Consider the following 22189-nt stretch of genomic DNA (forward strand, 5'->3'; position numbering starts at 1 on the left):
CTCCACCCGTTTTAACTCCCCCACCCCTTCACCCCATTGTAATTCTCCCTCCCCTTCACCCCCCTGTAACTCGCCTTCACCCTCACCCACTGTAATTCCCCCTCACCCTCACCCCACTGTAACTCTCCTTCCCCCTCACCCCAGTGTAATTCCCCTTTCCCCACACCCTCTTTAACTCCCATTCCCCTTCACCCCCTTATCTCCCTCTCCACTCACCCCACTGTAATACCCCCCTGTAACTCCCCTCCCCCTTACCCCACTGTCACCCCCTCCCCCTCACCCCACTGTCACTCCCATTCCCCCTCACCCCCTTGTAACTCCCCTCCCCCTCTCCCCACTGTAACTCCTCTTCCCCCTCACCCCCCCTGTAACGCCCCTTCCCCCTCACCCTAATGTAATTCCCCCTCCCCCACACCCCCCTGTAACTCCCCTCCCCCTCACCCCCTGTAACTCCCCTCCCCCTGACTCCACTGTAATTCCCCTTCCCCTCATCCCCTGTAGCTCCCCTCCCCCTCACCCCAATGTAACTCCCCTCCTACTCACCCCACTGTAACACCCCCTCCACCCGTTTTAACTCCCCCACCCCTTCACCCCATTGTAATTCTCCCTCCCCTTCACCCCCCTGTAACTCGCCTTCACCCTCACCCACTGTAATTCCCCCTCACCCTCACCCCACTGTAACTCTCCTTCCCCCTCACCCCAGTGTAATTCCCCTTTCCCCACACCCTCTTTAACTCCCATTCCCCTTCACCCCCTTATCTCCCTCTCCACTCACCCCACTGTAATACCCCACTGTAACTCCCCTCCCATTCACCCCACTGTAACTCCCCTTCCCCCTCACCCCCTGTAACTCCCCTCCCCCTCACCCCACTGTAACTCCCCTTCCCCCACATCACACTGTAACTCCCCTTCCCCCTCACCCCCTGTAACTCCCCTCCCCCTCACCCCATTGTAATTCCCCATCCCCTCACCCCACTGACTCCCCCTCCCCCTTAACCCACTGTCACTCCCCCTCCCCCTCACCCCACAGTAACTCCCCTTCCCCCTCACTCCACTGTAAATCCCCTTCCCCTACACCCCTCTGTAACTCCCCTTCCCCTCAGCCCACTGTATCTCCCATTCCCCCTCGCCCCACCATAATTCCCCTTCCCCCACACCCCCCTGTAACGCCCCCTCCCCCCCTGTAACTCCCCTCCCCCTGACTCCACTGTAATTCCCCTTCCCCTCATCCCCTGTAACTCCCCTCCCCCTCACCCCAATGTAACTCCCCTCCTACTCACCCCACTGTAACACCCCCTCCACCCGTTTTAACTCCCCCTCACCCTCACCCCACTGTAACTCTCCTTCCCCCTCACCCCAGTGTAATTCCCCTTTCCCCACACCCTCTTTAACTCCCATTCCCCTTCACCCCCTTATCTCCCTCTCCACTCACCCCACTGTAATGCCCCCCTGTAACTCCCCTCCCCCTTACCCCACTGTAACTCCCCCTCCCCCTCACCCCACTGTAACTCCCCTTCCCCCTCACCCCCTTGTAACTCCCCTCCCCCTCTCCCCACTGTAACTCCCCCTCCCCCTCACCCCACTGTAACACCCCCTCCCCTCACCCCACTGTAACTCCCATTCACCCCACTGTAACTCCCCTTCCCCCTCACCCCCTGTAACTCCCCTCCCCCTCACCCCACTGTAACTCCCCTCCCCCTCCCCCCCCCATAACTCCCCTTCCCCCTCACCCCTCTGTAACTCCCCTCACACACACCCCCCCTGTAACTCCCCTCCCCTCACTTCCCTGTAACTCCCCATCCCCCTCACCCCCTTAACACCCTCTCTCTTCGCCCCACTGTGACTCCCCTCCCCCTCACCTCATTGTGACTCCCTTTCCCCCTCACCCCACTGTAATTCCCCCTTCCCCTCAACCACTGTAACTCTCCCTCCCCCTCACCTCAGTGCAACCCCTCCCCCTCACCCCACTGTAACTCCCCTTCCCCCTCACCCCCCTGTAACTCCCCTCACTGTGACTCTCCCTCTCCCCAGTAGGATTGCCCGATATTCTACACTGTCTCTTGGGCTCCTCTCCTGGGAACCGTGTGTGTGCTGACTCTGTCCTGTTGTTCCCGTATTTCAGGTGGATTGTTGGGATCGTGCTGTCCTGTATAGTTCTCCTGATTGTGGTCTGTAACTGCTTTGGCCTCCTGCTGGGAACAGCCTGCCTCAAAGCCAGAGTGGACCCCTGTCAGAGAAACTCTGCGTCCCATGCTGGCGGGAACTTCCTCATGGCGTAAGGATCTCAGATTCCAGATTTTAGATTGCAGCTTTTGGTTGTCAGACTCGGATTCATTTGTTTATTGCACGTACATGGAAACAAACAGTGAAGTAATGAAGCCTTGGGGGCAGCCTGCAAGAGTCGCTGCACGTTCTGACACCAACAGGCGCACGCCCACCACGATCAGCTAGAAGCTGCAGCAACAAAGCAAAGTCGACAGCAAAAAGGGCCCATTCCTCCCTCCCATCCACCCAGGCACACAGTCAGTCCCCCAGCACCGGGCACGGGCTGCCTCCAGTGTCCCATCCTCCCGTCCCTGACCCAGGCCCTTAAACAGCAAACTTCCGCACCTCCTGAGGCAGGGACCTCGACCACCAGGCCTAAACTTTGAGGGGAAAATCTTTATTTTTTTTAACATTGCAGCAGTGTCACAGCCTGATTGATCTGAAATTCCAAAGTTGAATAAAAATGAGGTAAATTGGTAAATTGGGTAATTTGGCATGTGGCCAAGTGGTTAAAGCTTTGTTCTAGTGATCTGAAGGTCTTTAGTTCGAGCCTCAGCTGAGGCAGTGTGTTGTGCCACACATTGCTCTGCTTGGGTCCTAGTGCCCTTCCCTTGGACACATCGGTGGCGTGGAGAGGGGAAGGCCTGCAGCTTGGGCAACTGCCGGTCTCCCATACAACCCTGCCCAGGCCTGCGCCCTGGAAACTTTCCAAGGTGCAAGTCCATGGTGTCTCGAGACTAACGGGTGCCTATATATAAATTGGGAAATGGATTTATAATGTCATGTGTACTGAGGTAAAGTGAAAACTTGTCTTGCAGGCCTTCCATGCAGATCATTTCATCACAATAGTCTCTCTCTGCCTTTCACTGGCAACAGGCCCCTATCCTTTCCATTCCTGATGAAGGGTCTCGGCCTGCAACATTGGCTGCTTATTCTCCACAGACGAAGGAGGGGAATAAACAGTTAATGTTTATTCCCCTCCATAGATGCTGTCCGACCTGCTGAGTTCCTCCGGCATTTTGTACGCGTTGCTCAAGATTGCCAGCATCTGCAGATCTCTTGTGTGTTCAAGAGAAAAGAAGAACAGAGTGCAGAATAAAGTCTGACAGTGACAGAGAGTGTAGTGCAGGCAATAATGTTCAAGGCCATGATGAGGTTTATTGAAGCCGGGAGTCCATTCTGTTGAACTAGGGAAGAAACAAATTTCCTTTCACTGTGACAATAAAATTACTTGGCTTCAAAATGAGAACTTAGACCCCCAGAGAAAAGTCCTTTCTCATCCAGGGAAAATGTGCTCTGAAGTTTCTTATTTAATTCTGACTAATAGACCTCACCAGGGGGCTGGCCAACAATGAACACAGAACCTCCGTGTCCAGTTACATTGCTGGAACGCACAAGTGCTGTTGCCATGGGGGGGAGGTGTGAGGGGGTGAAAACGGGGAGCATCTCGAGGGAGTTTCAGGGGATGTGCTCTGGGAGCGTTCCATCCCTCCATACAGAGTGACCCTCACCAGCTCCAACTTCTGCTCCACCAGGGGAGTCGGCTTCAGCTTCATCTTCTTCTGGCTCCTGATCCTCCTGGTCTTAATCTTGTTCCTCGTGGGCGGCAATGTCTACTCGTTGGTTTGCAAGCCCTGGTACGGTGGAGAATTGTTTCAGGTAAAATTTCCCCCATAATCTCATTGTGTATGACAACCATTCTTCTTCATCTCTTCACCGACTGAAATCCCTTCACTTGTTCCTTCCACCCATTCCATTATTTCCCATCCTCAGCTTGTCCATCTCCAATCCTCTCCTGTTCCTCAAATCTTTTTTCTCTCTTTCAGTCCCCTCTCCCACCCTCGTTCACTCTCTCTTCCTGTCTCTTGTTACTTCCTCTCTTTCTCTGTCTCACTTCCGCTTTCCCATTCTGACACTTTCTGGATTTTCTCCAGCATCAGGCCCCCCTCCCTTTCCAGTCCTGATGAAGGGTCATGGTGCAAACCACAGACCATCCACTTCCCTCGCCGTGCACGCGCTGAGGTCCTCCATCAGTGGCAGCATTCTCTGGAGGCTCCTGTTACATCATGCCCCTCGAGTCAGCGTCTGGTCAGCACTGTGCACTGCCACCAGGTGGCAGTGTGCACACACCTGTGATCTACCATCCAGAGGCACTGAATCCATGGTGACAGAAGTTCATGGAGGGAAATGGCGGAAGAGAAAAATATAGAGAAACTTTGACCGCATCAGGCAGAAATAAATCAATCTTTATTCTTATTCTGTACTACCTTGTCCAGGGGCTTTGAGGGTTTGGTAAGCCCTGTGCAGATGCACAGTCATCCTCCCTATAACTGTAACATCTGAACCATCTCGTTGTGTTACAGGTAATGGAAGATGTGGGACTGTTGGACAAGTTCAACTTGGGAGAGACCCTCGGACTGAACACCAGCCTCAACATCAGCACTGTGTACCGGTTAGTACTTTTAAGTTAATTCCGCACAATATCAACGTCAGTGGCAACGCCAACGTGACATGTCCCTTACTGCTCTTGGGCTGAGTGGAGAGTATCCCGATTGGTTGTATCACAGCCTGGTGTGGAAACACCAATTTTCAACAATGGACCAGGCTGCACAATGGACGTTCCCGTGCAACTCAGATAATGCCCTCCCCTCCACTGAGCACACTTAGGAGGAGCAGTGCCTCAGGCAAGCAAAGACCCTCACCACTCAGGCCATAAGACAAAGGCACAGAATTAGGCTATTCAGCCAATCAAGTCTGCTCTGCCATTCCACAGCAGTTGATGTATTATCCCTCTCAATGTGGGGTTTGAAGTGACAGGTGGAAGAGCTAAAAGGGCTGAAGAAGAAGGAATCTGATAGGACAGGACAGTGGACCATGGAAGAGAGGGGAAGGGTCGCAAAACCAGAGGGAGGTGAAGAGAAGGGAAAGAGTGAGATGGGAACCAGAATGGGGAATGGAAAGTGAAAGAAATGGGAGGGGGAAGAGATTACCAGAAGTTGGAGAAATCTATGTTTGTGCCATCTACTGTACTTGGAGGCTACCCAGATGGAAAATGAGGCATTGCACCTCCAACCTCAGTTGGGAGTCATTGTGGCAGTAGAGGAAGCTGTGGACAGACGTGTTGGAATGGGAATGAGAAGTTGGTGACAACTAGAAGAGCCTCCCTTTCTCTTCCCTTTAACCTTTTGGTTCTTGGACCAACCAGCACAATCCTAATCACAAGAGCTTAACAACAGTGTGATCACTTTGCACTAAAGTAGACTTTGTAATTTTTGTATTCAGAAAGTTTTGAAGAACTTGTGTTTATGTTTTTCTCCTGAATTCTGATTACCTGACGCTATATACCTGTGGTGCTGCTGGAAGTAAGTTTTTCACTGGACCTAATCTCACGCGTGCTTGTGCATATGACAGCAGACTCAACTGTGTTACTTGCTTTGGGACCTTGCACCTGACAAACTCTTTCTCTGCACACAGTGACTGCCAGAACAATACCTCAGCGTGGAAAGCCTTAAACTTGGGTCTCAGCTTTAACCTGGATGAGTACCTGAACATAAGCAAGGTACGTGCAGACCTCTAACCCGTATTCGACCAAATCAGCCTACCCATTGAGTCATACAGCACAGGAGCAGGCCCTTTGGCCCATTGAGTTTCTGCGGAACCAGTAATCTGCATTTGGATCAAACACTCATCCAAATACTTAACCAAATTTCTCTTAATTGTTGAAATCGACCACTTGCTCTGGTAGTCCATTCCACACTCACACCATCCTCTGAGTGAAGATGTTCTCCCTCATGTTCTGCTAAACATTTCACCTTTTACCCTTAACCCTTGCGGGAATGGGACCCGCTCTCAGGGCCTCATGGCCGGTCGCTTTTTGATATTCCAAGGACGCAGCCTGGAAGGCTAGCGCGCCTTCAGGGTTCCGAATTTTCGTGGCTCTGGAGGGGCTGATTCGAGGCTGGTGCCCCTGACGGAGGTGCTGCAGGGGGACATCGGGAGCAGCGGGTTAGCTGCTGGGGGGGGGGGGGGGCTGTGTGTCCAGAGACCTGAGCCTTTCTGGGGCTGACTCTCTGGGCACAGAGCTCGGAAAAAGCGACGCAACAGACTTTTAGCATCATAAATCAGCCAGTTGCTTGTTATGTCTCCTGTGAAATGGGGACACCTCTTTTTCCTTTATTAGGGAGAGAGAGAGAGAGAGCCTGTGGTATGTCGAACTACCGGGTGAACGAGTAGTCTTTGGGGTGCTGCAAGTCTGTGTCTTTATTGATGCTTTGCTGCAGGCTGGACTGCTCAGTGGGGGAGGGGCACCAATGCTTTTTTTTGCTGCTGGTGGGGGCGGGGGGTCGTTGCTTTGCTGCCGCTTGTGATTGGGAGGGGGAACTGGGGGGGAGGCTTTGGGGTTCTAGCGTTTAACTGTCGTTCATTCTTTGGGGCACTCCTCTGTTTTCGTGGATGTTTGCGAAGAAAAAGAACTTCAGGGTGTATATTGTATACATTTCTCTGACATTAAATGCACCTGTTGAAACCTAGTGAGCTCTAGTTCTGGTCTCACTCAGCCTCAGTGGAAAAAGGCTGCTTGCATTTACCTGTCTCTACCCCTCATCATTTTGAATACCTCTATTGAATCTCTCCTTAATCTTCTATTTTCTAACAAATAAAGTCCTGCCCTATTCAACCTTTCCCTACAAACCAGATTCTCAAGTCCCAGCAGCGTCCTTGTAAATTGTCTTTGCACTCTTTCAAACTTGTTTACATCTTTCCTGTTGACAGGTAGCCAAAATTGTACCTAATACTCCAAATTAGGCCTCACCAACGTCTGGTACAATTTCAATATAACATCCCAACTCTAGAACTCGATGAATTGATTTATAAAGGCCACTGTGCCAAAAGCTTTCTTTGTGACCCTATCTACTTTCAAGTAATTATGGATCTCCATTCCCAGATCCTGTTGTTCTATCATACCCCTCAGTACCCCACCGCTCACCATCTAAGACCTACCCTAGTTGATCCTCTCGACGTGGAAAACCTCACACTTTATTACACTCCATTAAATTCTATCTGCCATTTTTCAGTCCATTTTTCCAGCTGGTCCAGGTCCCACTGCAGGCTTTGGTAGTGTTCATTGTTAACCACTACACCTCCAATCTTGGTGTCATCCACAGATCTGCTGATCCAGTTAACCACATTATCATCTGATTGTTGATATAGATATATGATTGATATAAAACCTCTTCTGCACTCTCTCCAAAACCTCAACATCCCTCCTACAATGGGGCAACCAGATCTGTATGCATTCTCCAGATGTGGCATCACCAGAGTTTCATAAATTTGCAACATCACCTCCTGACTTTTGACCTCAGTGCCTCGACTAATAAAAGCAAGCATTCCATAAGCCTTCTTAACCACTCAATTGACCTGTGTAGCCACTTCCATGGAGCCATGAACTTGGATCCCAAGATCTCTCTGCTCAGCAACACTGTTAAGGATTTTGCCCTGAACAGTGTACTATCTCCTTGCATCGGCCTTATCGAGGTGCAACACCTCACATTTATTTGAGTTAAACTCCATCTGCCATTTCCCTGCCCAAATCTATAACTCATCTATATCACACTGTATTCTTCTACACTGTTCACAACTCCACCGATCCTGGTATCATCCGCAAATGTACTAACCTACATTTTGAACAGTCCATGTTCCAAGCCTACACTGGTGTCACTCCCCAACTTTTCCTACACTACATAGACAACTACTTCCTGCACTCATGCTGAGCTCGCTGACTTCATCAACGTTGCCCCCAGCTTCCACCCTGCCCTCAAATTTACCTGGTCCATCTCCAACACCTTCCTCCCTTTTCTCGATTTCCCTGTCTCTATCTTTAGAGACGGTTTATCCACACTGATATCTTTTTTCATAAACCCACTGATGCTCACAGCCATCTGGACTATTGTCTTCCCACCCCGTCACTTGTAAAAATGCCATCCCCTTTTCTCAGTTCTTCCGTCTCTGCAGCATCTGCTCTCAAGATGAGGCTTTTCATTCCAGAACTAATTAGATATCCTCCTTCCTCCACCATCAATGCTGCCCTCACCCACACCTCTTCCATTTCACACATGTTTGCCCTCACCCCATCTACCTGCCACCCCACCAGGGATGGGATTCATCTTGTCCTCACATACCACCCTACCAGCCTCCGCATCCAGCACGTAATTCTCTGTGAATTCCGCCATCTCCGAGATCTCACCACCAAACACATCTTTCCCTCCCTCCCTCTCACTTTCTGCTTTCCGCAGGGCATGATCTTTTACACGACTCCCTTGTCCATTCATCCCTCCCCACTCATCTCTGTCCTGACACTCATCCTTGCAAGAGGAACAAGCGCTACACCTGCCCCTACACCTCCTCCTTCACTACCATTCAGGGCCCCAGATGAGGAACACTTTACCTGTGAGTCTGCTGGGGTCATCCACTTTGGCTGGTACTCCCAATGTGGCCTCCTGTATACCAGTGAGATTCACAGAGGATTGGGAGACCACTTTGCTGAGCACCTATGCTCTGTCTGCCAGAAGGAGCAGGATCTCCCAACAGCCTCCCAGTTCAATTCTACTTCCCGTTCCCGTTCTGACATGACAGTCCATGGCCTCCTCTACTGCCGTGATGAGGCCACACTCCGGTTGGAGGAGCAACACCTGGTATTCCGTCTGGGTAGCCTCCAACCCGATGGCATGAACATCAATTTCTTGACCTTCTGGTAATTGACCCCCATCCCCCCACACCATTCCCCATTCCCCATCCCCCTTTTCCCTCTCTCACCTTATCTCCTTACCTGCCTATCACCTCCCTCTGGTGCTCCTCCCCTTCCATTTCTTCCATGGCTTCTGTCCCCTTCTATCAGATTCCCCCTTCTCCAGCCCTGTATCTCTTTCACTGATCAGCCTCCCAGCTCTTTACTTCACCCCTCCCACTCTCCCAGTTTCACCTATCACCTTGTGTTTCTCTCCCCTCCCCACCTTCTTACTCTGACTCTTAATCTTTTTTCAGTCCTGATAAAGGATCTCGGCATGAAACGTCGACTATTTACTCTTTGCCATAGATGCTGCCTGGCCTGCTGAGTTCCTCCAGCATTTTGTGCCTGTTACATTTCCATCCAGGTCATTTATATGCATCACAAACAGCAGATCTCCCAGCACAGATCCCTGTGGAACTAATTACAGACCTCCAGCTTGAAGAAGTCCCTGCAACCATTACCTCTGTCTTCTCCACTCAAGCCATTTCTGGATCCAAACAGCCAATTCACTGTGCATCTTAACCTTCTGGATTAGCCTTCCATGAGGATTTTTGTCAAGCACCTTACTAAAATCCAGGTAGACAACATCCTCTGCCAGGAGAGAGATCTTCATCAATCTTTCCCATCACCTGGTGAAAAATTTTAATTCAAGTTGGTAAGGCACAACCTGTCCCTTCACAAAGCCATGCTGGCTCTCCCTAATCAGGCCATGGGTTTCCAAATGCTCATATATCCTATCCCTAAGAATTTTCTCCAGCAATTTCCCTACAACTGATGTGACACTCACTAGTCTATGGTTTCCAGGATTTTCCCTTGTTCCCTTCTTAAACAGAGGTACACTAGCCACTCGTCAGTCCTCCGGGACCTCACCTTTGCCTAGAGAGAGCATGTAGATACTGGTCAAAGCCCCAGCAATCTCGTCTCTCATCTCCTTCAATAACCATCAGGCCCTGGGGACTTATTAATACTCATTAGGAGGCCCAGCACTTCCTCCTCCTTGACCTCTAAGCATTCTAACATATTTATACACTCGGCACTGATCTTCTGGTCCTTCAAGTCCTTTTCCTTGGAAAATACTGAAGCAAAGTTCCTCAGGCAGCACCTTCCAGACCCACGACCACTACCGTCTAGAAGGATGAGAACAGCAGATACCTGGGAACACCACCACTTGGAAATCCCCTGCAAGTCACTCAGCATCATGACTTGGAAACATATCACCATTCCTTCATTGTCACTGGGTCAAGATCATGGAATTCTCTCCCTAACAGCACTGTGGGTGTCCCTACACCTCAGGGACTGCAGCAGTTCAAGAAGGCAGTTCATCACCACCTTCTCAAGGGCAACTACAGATGGGCAATAAATGCTGGCTTAGCTGGTGACACCCACGTCCCGCAAATGAATAAAAAATACTCATTAAGTACCTCACTGATATTCTCTGCATCCAAGCAGATGTTCCTCCCTTTATCCTTGAGTGGTCCCACCTTTTCCCTAGTTACCCTCTTGCTCCTGATGTCTGTGTGGAATGCCTTGGGATTCACCCCAATCCTACCTGCCAATGACTTACCATGGCCCCTCTTGGCTTTCCTAATTCCTTTTTTTAAATTCTTTTCTGGTTTCCTTCTACTTCTCTTGTACTGTCTCGATCCTAACTTCCTAATCTTTACGTACTTTTTCCTCTTGACTAAGTTCATCACTTCTCTAGATATCCATTGTTCTTTTATCTTCCCATCTCGTGTTTCCATCTGACAGGAACTTGCCTTTCCTGTACGCTTGATCTTTAAACACCCTCCACATGTCTGATGTGGACTTGCCAGAGAAAAGGTGTTCCCAATTAACTCTCCTGATACCCTCGTAATTTGTCCTACTAAATTTAAAATTTCCCCACAAGAACCATACCTATCCTTATCTATAGCTGTCCTGAAAGTTACTACCATCCCATCAGTGTGATTGTACCCTTCCTATTCCTGATTTCCACCCAAATGGCCTCGGTGTCCGACCCCTCCATTATGTCTCCTCTGAGTGCAGCAGTGATATTGCTCCTGATTAGTAGTGCAACTCCTACCCCCCCCCCCACCCCCCACGCTTTACCACCTCCTCTATCTTTTTTAGAACTTTAAAAACCTGGTACATTAATCATCCACCCCTGCCCCTCTCTCAACCAAGTTTCAGTGATGGCTACAACATCGTAGATCCACCTACTGATCTGTGTTCATCATCCTTACCCATAATGCTCCTCGCAATATACACACTTCAGACTGTCATCGTACCTGTCATTAAAACTTTGCCTCTCAATACTTTCCCTGATGTCTACCTTCTGTCCACCTCTTCCCTTACTCACCTGTTGCTCAGTTCCCAGCCCCCTGCAAAACTAGTTTAAACCCTCCCGAGTGGCATTGGGAAACCTCCCGGCCAGGATGTTGGTTCCCCTCCAGTTCAGTGTAACCTGTCCCTCTTGTACAGGTCACCCTTTCCCCAGAAAAGCTCCCAATGATCCAAGAACTTGAAACCCTGCCCCCTGCACCATCTCCAGAGCGACTCATTCATTTGTGCTATCACCCCACTCCTACCTGCACGAGCCTGAGGCACTGAGAGTAATCCAGAGATTACTACCTTGGAGATCCTTTTGCTAACTCTATACGCTCACTGCGAAGGACCCCTTCCCCATTTCTGCCTATGTCATTGGTGCCAATATGCACCACGACCTCTGGCTGTTGCCCTCCCCTTTGAGAATACCCAGCAGCCTCTCTGATACATCATGGTCCTGGCACCCAGGAGGCAACACACCATCCTGGAGTCTCTTTTGCGGCCACAGAATCACCTGTCTGTCCCCCTAACTATCGAGTCCCCTATAACTACCACACTGTCTGACTTTACCCTTCCCTGTCGAGCCTCAGACTGGCAACCGTGCCACCAGCCTGGCTGCTGCTGTCTGATCTGAGGGTCATCTCCTGCAGCAGAGTCCAAAGTGGTGCTGAGGGGAATGGCCACAGGGGAACCCTACAACGACTTCTTAATCCCCTGCTTCTTCTGGTGGTCACCCATCTACTGTCTGAAGCCTGTACTCTAGGTGTGACCTTGTTGGTCCCTGGGGATTTATCCAGCCTGATTTGCCTCAAGACAACAAATACCTCCTCGTCTATAATTGTATAGGGCCTGTGACCCCAGTGCTGCTTTGCCTCGTTTTTACAGACTCTGTATCTGCTCCTGATGCAAAAAATTAATTTAAGATATCCCCCATCTCTTTTGGCTCCATGCGTGGATGACCTCTCTGATCTTCCAGAGGACCAATTTTGTCCTTTGCAATCCTTTTGCTTTTAATGTATCTGTAGAAGCCCTTGGGATTCTCCTTCACCTTGTCTGCTAGGGCAGCCTCATACCTTCTTTTAGCCCTCCTGATTTAGCCTAAGTACCCTCTTGCACTTCTTCAAGTCCTCAAGCACCTCAGATGCAAAGTGTTTCCCTACACAAACTTCTGTCACCTGCCCTGCCTCATTCCCTAATAGGAGATCTAGTACCACACTTTCTCTAGTTGAGACTTCTATGTACTAATTCAGGAAACTTTCCTGAACACATTTGACAAACTCTAAGCCTCTTTCCCTTTACGGGAGTCCCAGTCAATATTTGGAAAGTTAAAATCACCTACTATCACAACCTTCTGTTTCTTGCAACAGTCTGCGATTTCTCTACAACTTTGCTCCTCTAAATCCTCCAGACTTTTGGACGGTTTATAATATAATCCCATTAGCATGGTCATACCTTCTTGCTCAATTCTACCCTGAAAGCCTCACTAGATGAGCTCTTCAGTGTGCCATGACTCGGCATTGCTGTGACATTTTCCCTGACTAGTAACACCGTCCCTCCCCATCGACCATATGTAAAGCAACGGAACCTTGGAACATTGAGCTGCCATCCTGCCCCTCCTACAACCAAATCGCACTAATGGCTACAATGTGATAATTCCACATGCTGATCCTTGCCTTAAGCTCATCCACCTCTCCTACAATACTATAATACTAGCAAACCTTCCTGTTAGGATATTAGTACCAATCCAATTCGGGTGCAAACTGTTCCTTCTGTACAAGTCCTACCTTCACTGGAGAAAAAACCCAATGGTTCAACATTCTCCTTTGCCATGTGTTAAACTGTATGAGCTTCCCCTTCCTGGCCCCTGGCCTCACTAGCAGGTGACTTGGATAGCAATCCCGAGATCACTATGTTGGAGTTGCTGTCCTCTAACTTAGCACCTAACTTCCTGAATTCACTTTGCAGGACCTTGTCTCCCCTCCTACCCATGCCATTGGTGCCGACGTGGACCATGGCCACTGGCTGCTCACCCTCCTACTTAAGAATGCTCTTGACTCGACCTGAGATGTCCCTGACCCTGGCACCCAGGAGGCAACAAACCACCCGGGAATCTCGTTTCCGTCCACAGAACCTACTTTTTGTTCCCTAACCAATGAATCCCCCATCACTACAGTTCAGCTCTTATCTTCCCTTCCCTTCTGAGCCATGGAACGAGAAACCTGTTCACTGTGGCTTCACTGTGGTTATTGTACTCCGAATAGTATCCAAAGCGGTTTACTTAATATTGAGGAGAATGCACAGGGGTACTCTATACTGGCTGCTTATTCTGTTTCCCTCTCCTGACAGTCACCCAGCTACCTGCCTCTTGCAACTTAGGGGTGACTCCCCTCCTGTACCTCCTATCTATCACCTCCCCATTCTCCTGTATGAGCCAAAGGTCATCGAGCTGCAGCCCCAGCTCCTTAACACATGTTTTCTGAGGAGCTACAACTTGGTGCACTTTGTGCAGATGTCGTTATCAGGAAGATTGGTTGCCCAAAGTTCCCACATTTCACAAGGAATGTACCACTAACTGTGGACCTAGTCTCAGTGCACTAGCCAGCCCCTAACGGAAAATAAAACTTACTGGAAGCTTACTTTGAGCCTATGTCTGTTCTCGCCCAAACCTGATGAGGCAAAGCCTGACCACTCTAACACTGCCCACTCCAACAATGGCCTTGTACTGTTAAAGAGCCCTACCACACAGAAACAGTCCCTTCAGCCCATCAAGTCCAGGTCAAACAGTTATCGTGCATGGTCCCGTCTACCCACACCCAGACCATAGCTCTCCACACTGCTCCCACCCACCCACCTATCCAAATTTCTCTTAAGTGTTACAGTTGAGCCCCCATCTACCGCTTTCGCTGGTGGCTCACTCCACTCTGGCACCATGCTCTGAGTGAAGAAGTTCCCCTGAAATATTTCACCTTTCACCCTTAACCTACGACCTCTAGCTCTAGTCTCGCCCAACGTCAGGGGGAAGAGTCTTCTGGCCTTCGTTTCAACCGGGAGTGAGGCAATTCGGGTTGGTCCTGGGTGGGCGGACAGGGACTACTTGCTGCATCTTGTCGACACTCTGCAGTGAATGTAAAGCCCCCCCACCCAGCTAAACAGTGTGGCAGTCGCCTGCAGTGAGACTCCGTCACCTGATGGACAAGGAGGCTGACGCTGTGGCGGCTGAATTAATCTGATGTCACCGACTGCAAAGTTCAACTCTCCTGGACAGCGTTCGCGATATAAAGATTACCTTTATTTGTCACGTGCACATCGAAACGTGCAGTGAAATACGTCGTTTATGTCAATGATCACACGTTCCAGGGGATGTGCTGGGGGCAGTCAACAAGTCCGAGCAAGGCCACAACTTATGAACCCTGATCTGTAGGCCTTTGGGATGCAGGAGGAAACGAACACGGCCACGGGGAGAATGTACAAGCTCCTTACCGAGAGTGGTGGGGATTAAACCCTGACCTTACAGCTGATGCTACCAAGTTTTACGCGACCTTTAGGCTGCCATGCCACCCCTAAAGAGCCCACCAGACATCGCAGAGCAAGTTTTCAGATACATTTCCTTAGAAATGGCCTGGAATTTTATTGATTTCTGTTGTTCCACAGAATCGGTCGAGTGATTTGATTGTGTGATATTGGGAGGATGGCCGGAATAGATGGTGAGAAGTTTTCAATGTCGGAGTGTCTCAGACGAGGTGGCAGAGTCCAAAATGTTTTTCATTCTTGTAACATTCAATAAAGTGGCCGTAACCACCAAATCTCAATCTTAACTTGCAAACAACCTCTAATCCATATCACCAGATCGGACACCGGAATCCCATTTATCCCCCTCCTCCACAGAGCAGCGCATGTACGATCTGCACCGTGAGCCTCAGTTATGCACAAGCTGTTCCTCGCCGATCGCTTGCTTCAGTGCTACTGAGGTTCAGTAATTCATTCCTTTCTTTTTCAGTACACCGGGGATATTTCAAACCAGTTTGAAAAACTGGAAGTCAATTTATCAGGCATTACGTTACTGGATAAAGAAGGCAAGATGATTGCGAGGGACATGTTGAACACTGGTGTTATAGGTCTGAACTTCACCAACTTCACTCAACAGGTATTTCAGTTTCCTCACACATTAGCAGAGGGTAGTGTGTTCCCAGTCAGATCAGACTCCTGACAAATCACTCAGATCACATTAGCAGAGGGTAGTGTGTTCCCAGTCAGATCGCACTCCTGACGGAGTTTACAGACAGAATCTGGCGTCCTTTAATCCAACCTCAGGGCAGCAACACCAGTCCTCCAGCTCCATTGATACAGATTACCTTTATTTGTCACATGTACACCAAAACATCAAGTAAAATGAGTCATTTGTGTTAACAACCAACACAGTATGAGGGTGCGCTGGGGGCTGCCCACGCTTCTGGCGCCGACATAGCAACCTACTGACCCTAACCCGCATGTCTTTGGAACGTGGGAGGAAACTGGAGCAGCTGGAGGAAACCCACATGGTCACAGGGAGAACGTACAGCTCTTTACAGACAAAGCAGATCATGAGCACTCTAACGTGTTATTGTAGCCACTAAGCTACTGTGCTGCCCCGCTACCGAGTTTAAACATATTGGGCACTGGCCTAAAGATTTGTACCCAGTGGCATCACTGCATTTCAGTAGATGACCGCTTGGGGTTGAATGCCACCGATGTCACTACACATTGGAATCATCCTGTGCAGTGAGGCAATGGGATGTTCTGCACGGTTTGCAATGATGCAGTGTGACAGACAATATTCTTGGCATAAAATGTCCTTGAGGATTGAGATAAGAGTGAATCTCACTAACACCTCTCCCATTGTTCTCGTTCTTTACAGTTGTCCCTTCCTTTAACTCAGAGTGGACTCCTTCTTACTGCACAGAAGCTTCGGAACCTCTCCAAGATTGCGGTCAGTTTGTCAACTCTCTTGACTCTTTAATGATCCTCTCTTTGGGAGCCAACACCCAGTTGGGAGAGTGTTAGCACAGGGCGAGGAACTGCCATTGATATTGACCACTGGAAAAGTTGGGCAGTTCTAGATCCAGGAGTGGTTGCCAGCTGTAGAGTGGGAGGTCGTCCAACAGCCACCAACCCCTTCTCTTCCATTTTATCCCCTGCTCTGTGCCAGAACCCTGTCTTCCCAGTGGAGACTGGACGATTACAGAGAGATCCAGGTCTATCTGAGATGCAAAGTAATACACACAAAATGCTGGAGGAACTCAGCAGGTCAGGCAGCATCTACGAAGAGGAATGAGCAGTTGATGTTTCAGGCCGAGACCCTTCATCGGGACTGGAAAAGAATGGGAGAGAAGCCAGAATGTGAGGGAGGGGAAGGAGTTTGTGGTGGCAGGTGATTGGTGAAGCCAGGTTGGTGGAGGAGGAGGGATGAAGTGAAAAGTTAGGAGGTGATAGGTGGTAAAGGTAGGAGGCTGAAGAAGAAGGAATCTGAGAGGAGAGGATAGTGGACCATGAGAGAAAGGGAAGGAGGAGGGGCCCCAGGAGGAGGTGATAGGCAGAAGAGGATAAGGGAAGAGGTAAGAGGAGATGTGGCCCACTAAATCAGTATCATCTACAAAACTTGTAGGTTATATAAAATTGTAAATGTACAAAATTACAAGGTATGGATAGGGTAGAAAACTCAGCTTTGGATCTCATGACACAGTTGCCTAAATCTACACACCGTGGCCACTTTATTAAGTACACCTGGACACTTGCTCATTAATGCAAATATTAAATCAGCCAATCCTGTGGCAGCAGCTCAATGCATAAGAGCATGCAGGCATGATCAAGAGGTTGTGGTTCAGAGCAAACATCAGAATGGAGAAGAAATGTGGTCTAAATTACTTTGACTGTGGAATGATTGTTGGTGCCAGGATGGTTTGAGTATCTCGGAAGCTGCTGGTCTTGTTAGACCTGCTCAGGCAGGCACCTTCCAGTCTCCAGCAAGTTAACAGGGGTCAGCTGCCACTCGTTTCCAACTGATGATCCGCAGCCTATTTAAACCCAGCCTTCATCCGCAATCCATGTTCACTCATACGAAGCAGCCAGCTTCAACCAGACGCTCCCAGCCTTCAGTTACCTTGTTGTGCCAAGTATCTGTTCTCTCTTGTTTTCTGGCTTCTTATTTTGTAGTTTATTATTAAATTCATCACTCCCCGATAAATCTTCCCACTGCTCTGTGTGTGGTTGAGCCTCCCCTCCAGTCCCTGACAGACCTCCTGGGACTTTCACGCGCACCAGTCCCTAGAGAATGCCGCGAAAAACACAAAAACATCCCGTCAGTGGCGGTGTTGTGGCTGAAAATGCCTTGTTAATGAGAGAGATCAGAGGAGAACGGCCAGACTGGTTCAAGCTGACAGGAAGGCAACAATAACTCAATTGCAGGAGGTATCTAGTAAGGTGGCCTCTGAGAGCAGAGGGCACCAGTTGTGAGAGGGGTGATGTTTAAAGCAATCTGAAAGGGTATAATTCCTCACATAGTTAGAAACTGGTATCCAAATCAAGTTGCCACAGAAGGTGATGGAGGCAGGAACAACAATAATAATTTAGAAGCATCTTGATAGATCCTTAAATGAGCAGAGCATTGAGAGAGATAAAGTGAGTTCAGGCGACTGGGATTAGTATAGATAGAAGCAATGGGCTGAAGGGCCAGTGTCTAAGCTGTACAACACTACGGCCATGATAAATCATAGTGCCCCACATCTGAATCCCGTGGCACTGGTTAGTTGCTGGCATCACTAGAAGCTAATAAAAATGCCACCTTCAAATATGCCAATGCTCCCACAAGCAATCCAGAAGGTTAACCTGGAAAGACTGAAGACGCAGACTTCTGCTTCCGAATGTAATGAGCGCTGTGACTGAGTTACAAAGGGGAAGGTGGGTCGGCCATGGTTGAGGGGCAGGGCAGACTCGGTGGACTGGATGAGGAGTCCGGCTCCTGTGATTATGGCTTTCTGAGAGGAAACGGGGGAACTTGGGGACAGGGCTGTTGCCAGACACCGACAACAAACATTAACGTGGGTCCCTCGCTCTGTTACAGCCGGTTCCTGCCAAAACTGAGCTCAACCAACAGGCGGGCCAACTGGAGCAACTAGATCGCTGGATCAAGAGTGACATGATGCCAAACATGGTAGGTTCTTTGCTGGGCCGGTCACATCTTTACATTGTAGATGTTGAGACAGACCCCTCCGTGTTGAACACAGAGCAGGGGGAGATGGGGCTCAGAGCAGTAAAATAGAACATTAGAATGCAGTTCAGAGCCCTATGTATTTGTGGTGTTTATTCACCCATTCTGCACAGCCTGTACTTGTTGAACTGTGCAATTTGTATTCAACATACAACAGTAGACTCTTCCACCTATGATGCTCTGCCAACCTCTTAGCTTTCTCCAAGATCAATCTAATCCTTCCCTCCCACATATTTTTCTTTCATCCATGTGTATATTTAATGTCTCAAATGTCCCTCATGTATTTGTCTCTATCACCACCCCTGGCATGCACCTACCCCTCACAGTGTATAAAACCTACCTCTGCTATCGCCCCTATACTTTCCTCCAACCATCTTAAAATTATGTACCCTGGTATTAGGCATTTCCACCCTGGGAAAATCTCTGACTGTCCACTCTCTCTATGCCTCTTAACATTATATACACCTCTATCAAGTCATCTCTCATCCTCCTTCATTCCAGAGAGCAAAACCAAAGCTCGCTCGATCTTTCTTCATAAGACATGTTCCAATCCAGGCAGCACCCTGGTAAACCTCCTCAGTATAAACTACCATTGTTCTGAACGACAGTGAACACAATTAAAGCTCAAACACAAGAGACCCTCAGACATTGGAAATCCAGAGTAACACATACAAAAAGCTGGAGGAACTCAGCAGGTCAGGCAGCATCTATGGAGGAGAATAAACAGTCTACAGATTCTATTTTGTTTATTGACAATGTTTGGTTTTTAATTTTCCAGAACACTCTGAAAGAAAAGAGTCAGTATCTTCAAGCAACAACTTCAAGCCTTGAGGTGGGTGGGTAGTTCGGAGCGGTAACTTTGCCTCGTTGTGATTTGTTCGATCCGCTTTTCTCCTGGACCAACAGAGAGCTGCCAAGCCTGAGGAGATGCAGTTTGAGCAGTTTGTCCAGGTGTCAGACATGAGCTGACTAACCATAGTCAAAACCTCATTCTTAAATCGTCAGGATACCTTGCTCTCATGCAGCAGGGCAATGAATTCTGAAATGACCTGCTATTACTGGTTTCTAAACCACTCCAGGACACTTGTTCCTACTTTTCATGCCTCATAATACTCTTCTACATAGAATCATAGACTTAAAACAACAAGAAGAGACCATGCAGCATCTCTCTGGAGCAATATTCATTAAACCTCAGGCACAAAATTGTCTTTTTTGTATTGTTAACATAACACACTTTAATTTGAAGGTAATTCTTCAAGCCCATTTTGTAAAACTTACCTTTCCATTAATTTCTAATTTAAATATACGGTGTAATAACAAGATGAGTATATTCCAAAAGAGTCAAGTCAAGTCATTTTTATTGTCATTTCGACCATAACTGCTGGTACAATACATAGTAAAAATGAGACAGCATTTTTTCAGGACCATGGTGTTACATGACACAGTACAAAAACTAGACTGAACTACGTAATAATAAAAAAACAACACAGAGAAAGCTACACTAGACTACAGACCTACACAGGACTGCGTAAAGTGCACAAAAATAGTGCAGGCATTACAATAAATAATAAACAGGACAGTAGGGCAAGGTGTCAGTCCAGGCTTTGGGTATTGAAGAGTCTGATAGCTCGGGGGAAGAAACTGTTAAATAGTCTGGAAGAGTGGAATTGGGGTCAAGTGAACACAAATGCCTACCTATCTTAGAGTGAATTTAAATGTATGGAGACCATGAGAATTCTTTATTGTCCTTAAAAACTTGTTATTTTATGCTTTGTTCTTTATTTTAAGTTATTGTTTCTTGGTCAGTCTGGGCAGTATTGCTAAGGTTTTCTGAAGTGTGCGGTGGAAGTTCAACTCAATTCAAGTTTAATTGTCATTCAGTCATGGATCAATACAGCCAAGCGAGACGGTCTTCCTCTGGAACCAAGGTGCAAAACGCAGTACCAACAGTCACGCACAGCACAAATTGCGCACACAACGCATGCAAGATAGCAAGCATATATTGGTATCACAGTCCAAACTGGAGCCATCGATCTACAGACGATCTACAATAGAGCTTGTATTCTGCCGAGCGAATGCTGGGGGCAGCAACAATTCCGGCTTGGATGTCACACCACACTGCCCGCCCCCACCCCCACCCCTCCGGTGGAGCACACAGGCTCTGATGCCTCTTTCCTTGTGGCTGTAAACAAGCAACACCGTGCCTTGGCACAGTTCCAACAATATTGACTCCACCACCTGGCTGAGGTGTTTCGAATCAGGGGTCACTGCCTTAAAATAAGGGGCGAGACTGAGGTAAGCAGAATGTTATTTTCACCTGGCAGGATGGAATGGAGTCACAGAGCACTACAGTGCAAAAACAGGCCCTTCGGCCCATTTAGCCATTGTTGTGTTGTTATTCTGCCTAGTCCCATTGACCTGTAGCTGGACCACAGCCCTTCATACCCCTCCCATCCATGTACTTGTCAAAACTTCTCTTAAATGTTGCATTCAAACCCGCACCCACCACTTCTGCCGGCAGCTCGTTCCTCACTCCCACCACCCGCTAAGTGGGAAGATCTCCCTCAGGTTCCCCATTAATATTTCACCTTTCACCCTTAACCTACAACCGCTAGTTCTAGTCTTGCCCAGTCTCAGTGGAGAAAGTCTGCTTGCCTTTACCCCTCATATCTGACTGGTGGCTTTGCTCGTTTTACGTTCTTAACCCTGAGCTTCACCTTGGCTGACAGCAGTTGATGGTCAGTATCACAGTCAGCTCCCAGCTATGCCCTGCATTTCAGAATATTTGCTTTCCATCTTTTGTTGTTGAGGATATAATCAATCTGGTGGCTGGTTTTACCATCAGGAGCTGTCCATGTGTATTTGTGCCCAGGGCGTTGATCAAACATTGTGATCATTATACAGAGGTGGTTTTCTTGACAGAACTCAACTAGCCGTGTCCCTGTTCATTTGGGGTTCCTAAATCGTTGTTTCCCATGACTTCCTTATTCAGAGATGTTTGACCTGCTTTTGTATTGAAATGACCTGGAATGAACACAGCATCGGTTTTCAGAGTTTCATCAATGAGGCCTTGCAGGTTGTTGTAGTGTCCCTCAAGCTCTTCCTCCTCTGCCTCGCTAGTTGGTGAGTAGTCGACGATGAGTGTGATTGGGAAAGGTTTGCATTGTATGCCGATGGACAAGTCGTTCGTTCAAAGGGTTGTAGCCCAGTACTGCTTTAGCTGTCTCTTGCTTCAAGATGAACGCAACGCCTGCTCTTCCTCCTTTCTCAGATCCAGAGTAGTACATTGTGTAGCTGTTCTTTGTTGTAAAATGACCCCTGTCAGACCATCTGATCTCTGTTATTCCAATGATATCGCAGCCAATTCTGCCGATTTCATCAATGAGAAGGTGAAATTTCCCTGTGCTTCTTAGTGCCAATATTGATATAATGTTTGTTAAGTTTGAGGGTCTTCATTTCAGCACTGATTGTGTCAGATTCTGGGGTTCCTCGATGAGGATTTCCCCCAGTGTTGCCATTATGACCAGAGGTACCTGAAGTGCCATCAGCCTCTCCCCCAGCAGCATTGTTACCGTGATACAGCCTGCGGGTCC

General features: G+C 48.6%; 1 protein-coding gene across 4 annotated transcripts in view; it reads left to right on the forward strand.

The window, feature by feature from the left end:
• The window catches only part of LOC132379346 (prominin-1-A-like), a 95774-nt gene that overhangs the window by 53451 nt on the left and 20134 nt on the right, over positions 1 to 22189 (forward strand). For all 4 annotated transcript variants that reach the window (XM_059947080.1, XM_059947079.1, XM_059947077.1 and 1 more), the window contains 8 exons: positions 2123 to 2275; positions 3801 to 3924; positions 4629 to 4717; positions 5740 to 5824; positions 15351 to 15497; positions 16248 to 16319; positions 18450 to 18539; positions 19375 to 19428. In XM_059947080.1, coding sequence (XP_059803063.1) covers positions 2123 to 2275; positions 3801 to 3924; positions 4629 to 4717; positions 5740 to 5824; positions 15351 to 15497; positions 16248 to 16319; positions 18450 to 18539; positions 19375 to 19428 — 814 coding nt within the window. The remainder of the gene's footprint in view (positions 1 to 2122; positions 2276 to 3800; positions 3925 to 4628; positions 4718 to 5739; positions 5825 to 15350; positions 15498 to 16247; positions 16320 to 18449; positions 18540 to 19374; positions 19429 to 22189) is intronic.

This window comes from Hypanus sabinus, chromosome 22, assembly GCF_030144855.1.
Source record: "Hypanus sabinus isolate sHypSab1 chromosome 22, sHypSab1.hap1, whole genome shotgun sequence".
Lineage (NCBI taxonomy): Eukaryota > Metazoa > Chordata > Chondrichthyes > Myliobatiformes > Dasyatidae > Hypanus > Hypanus sabinus.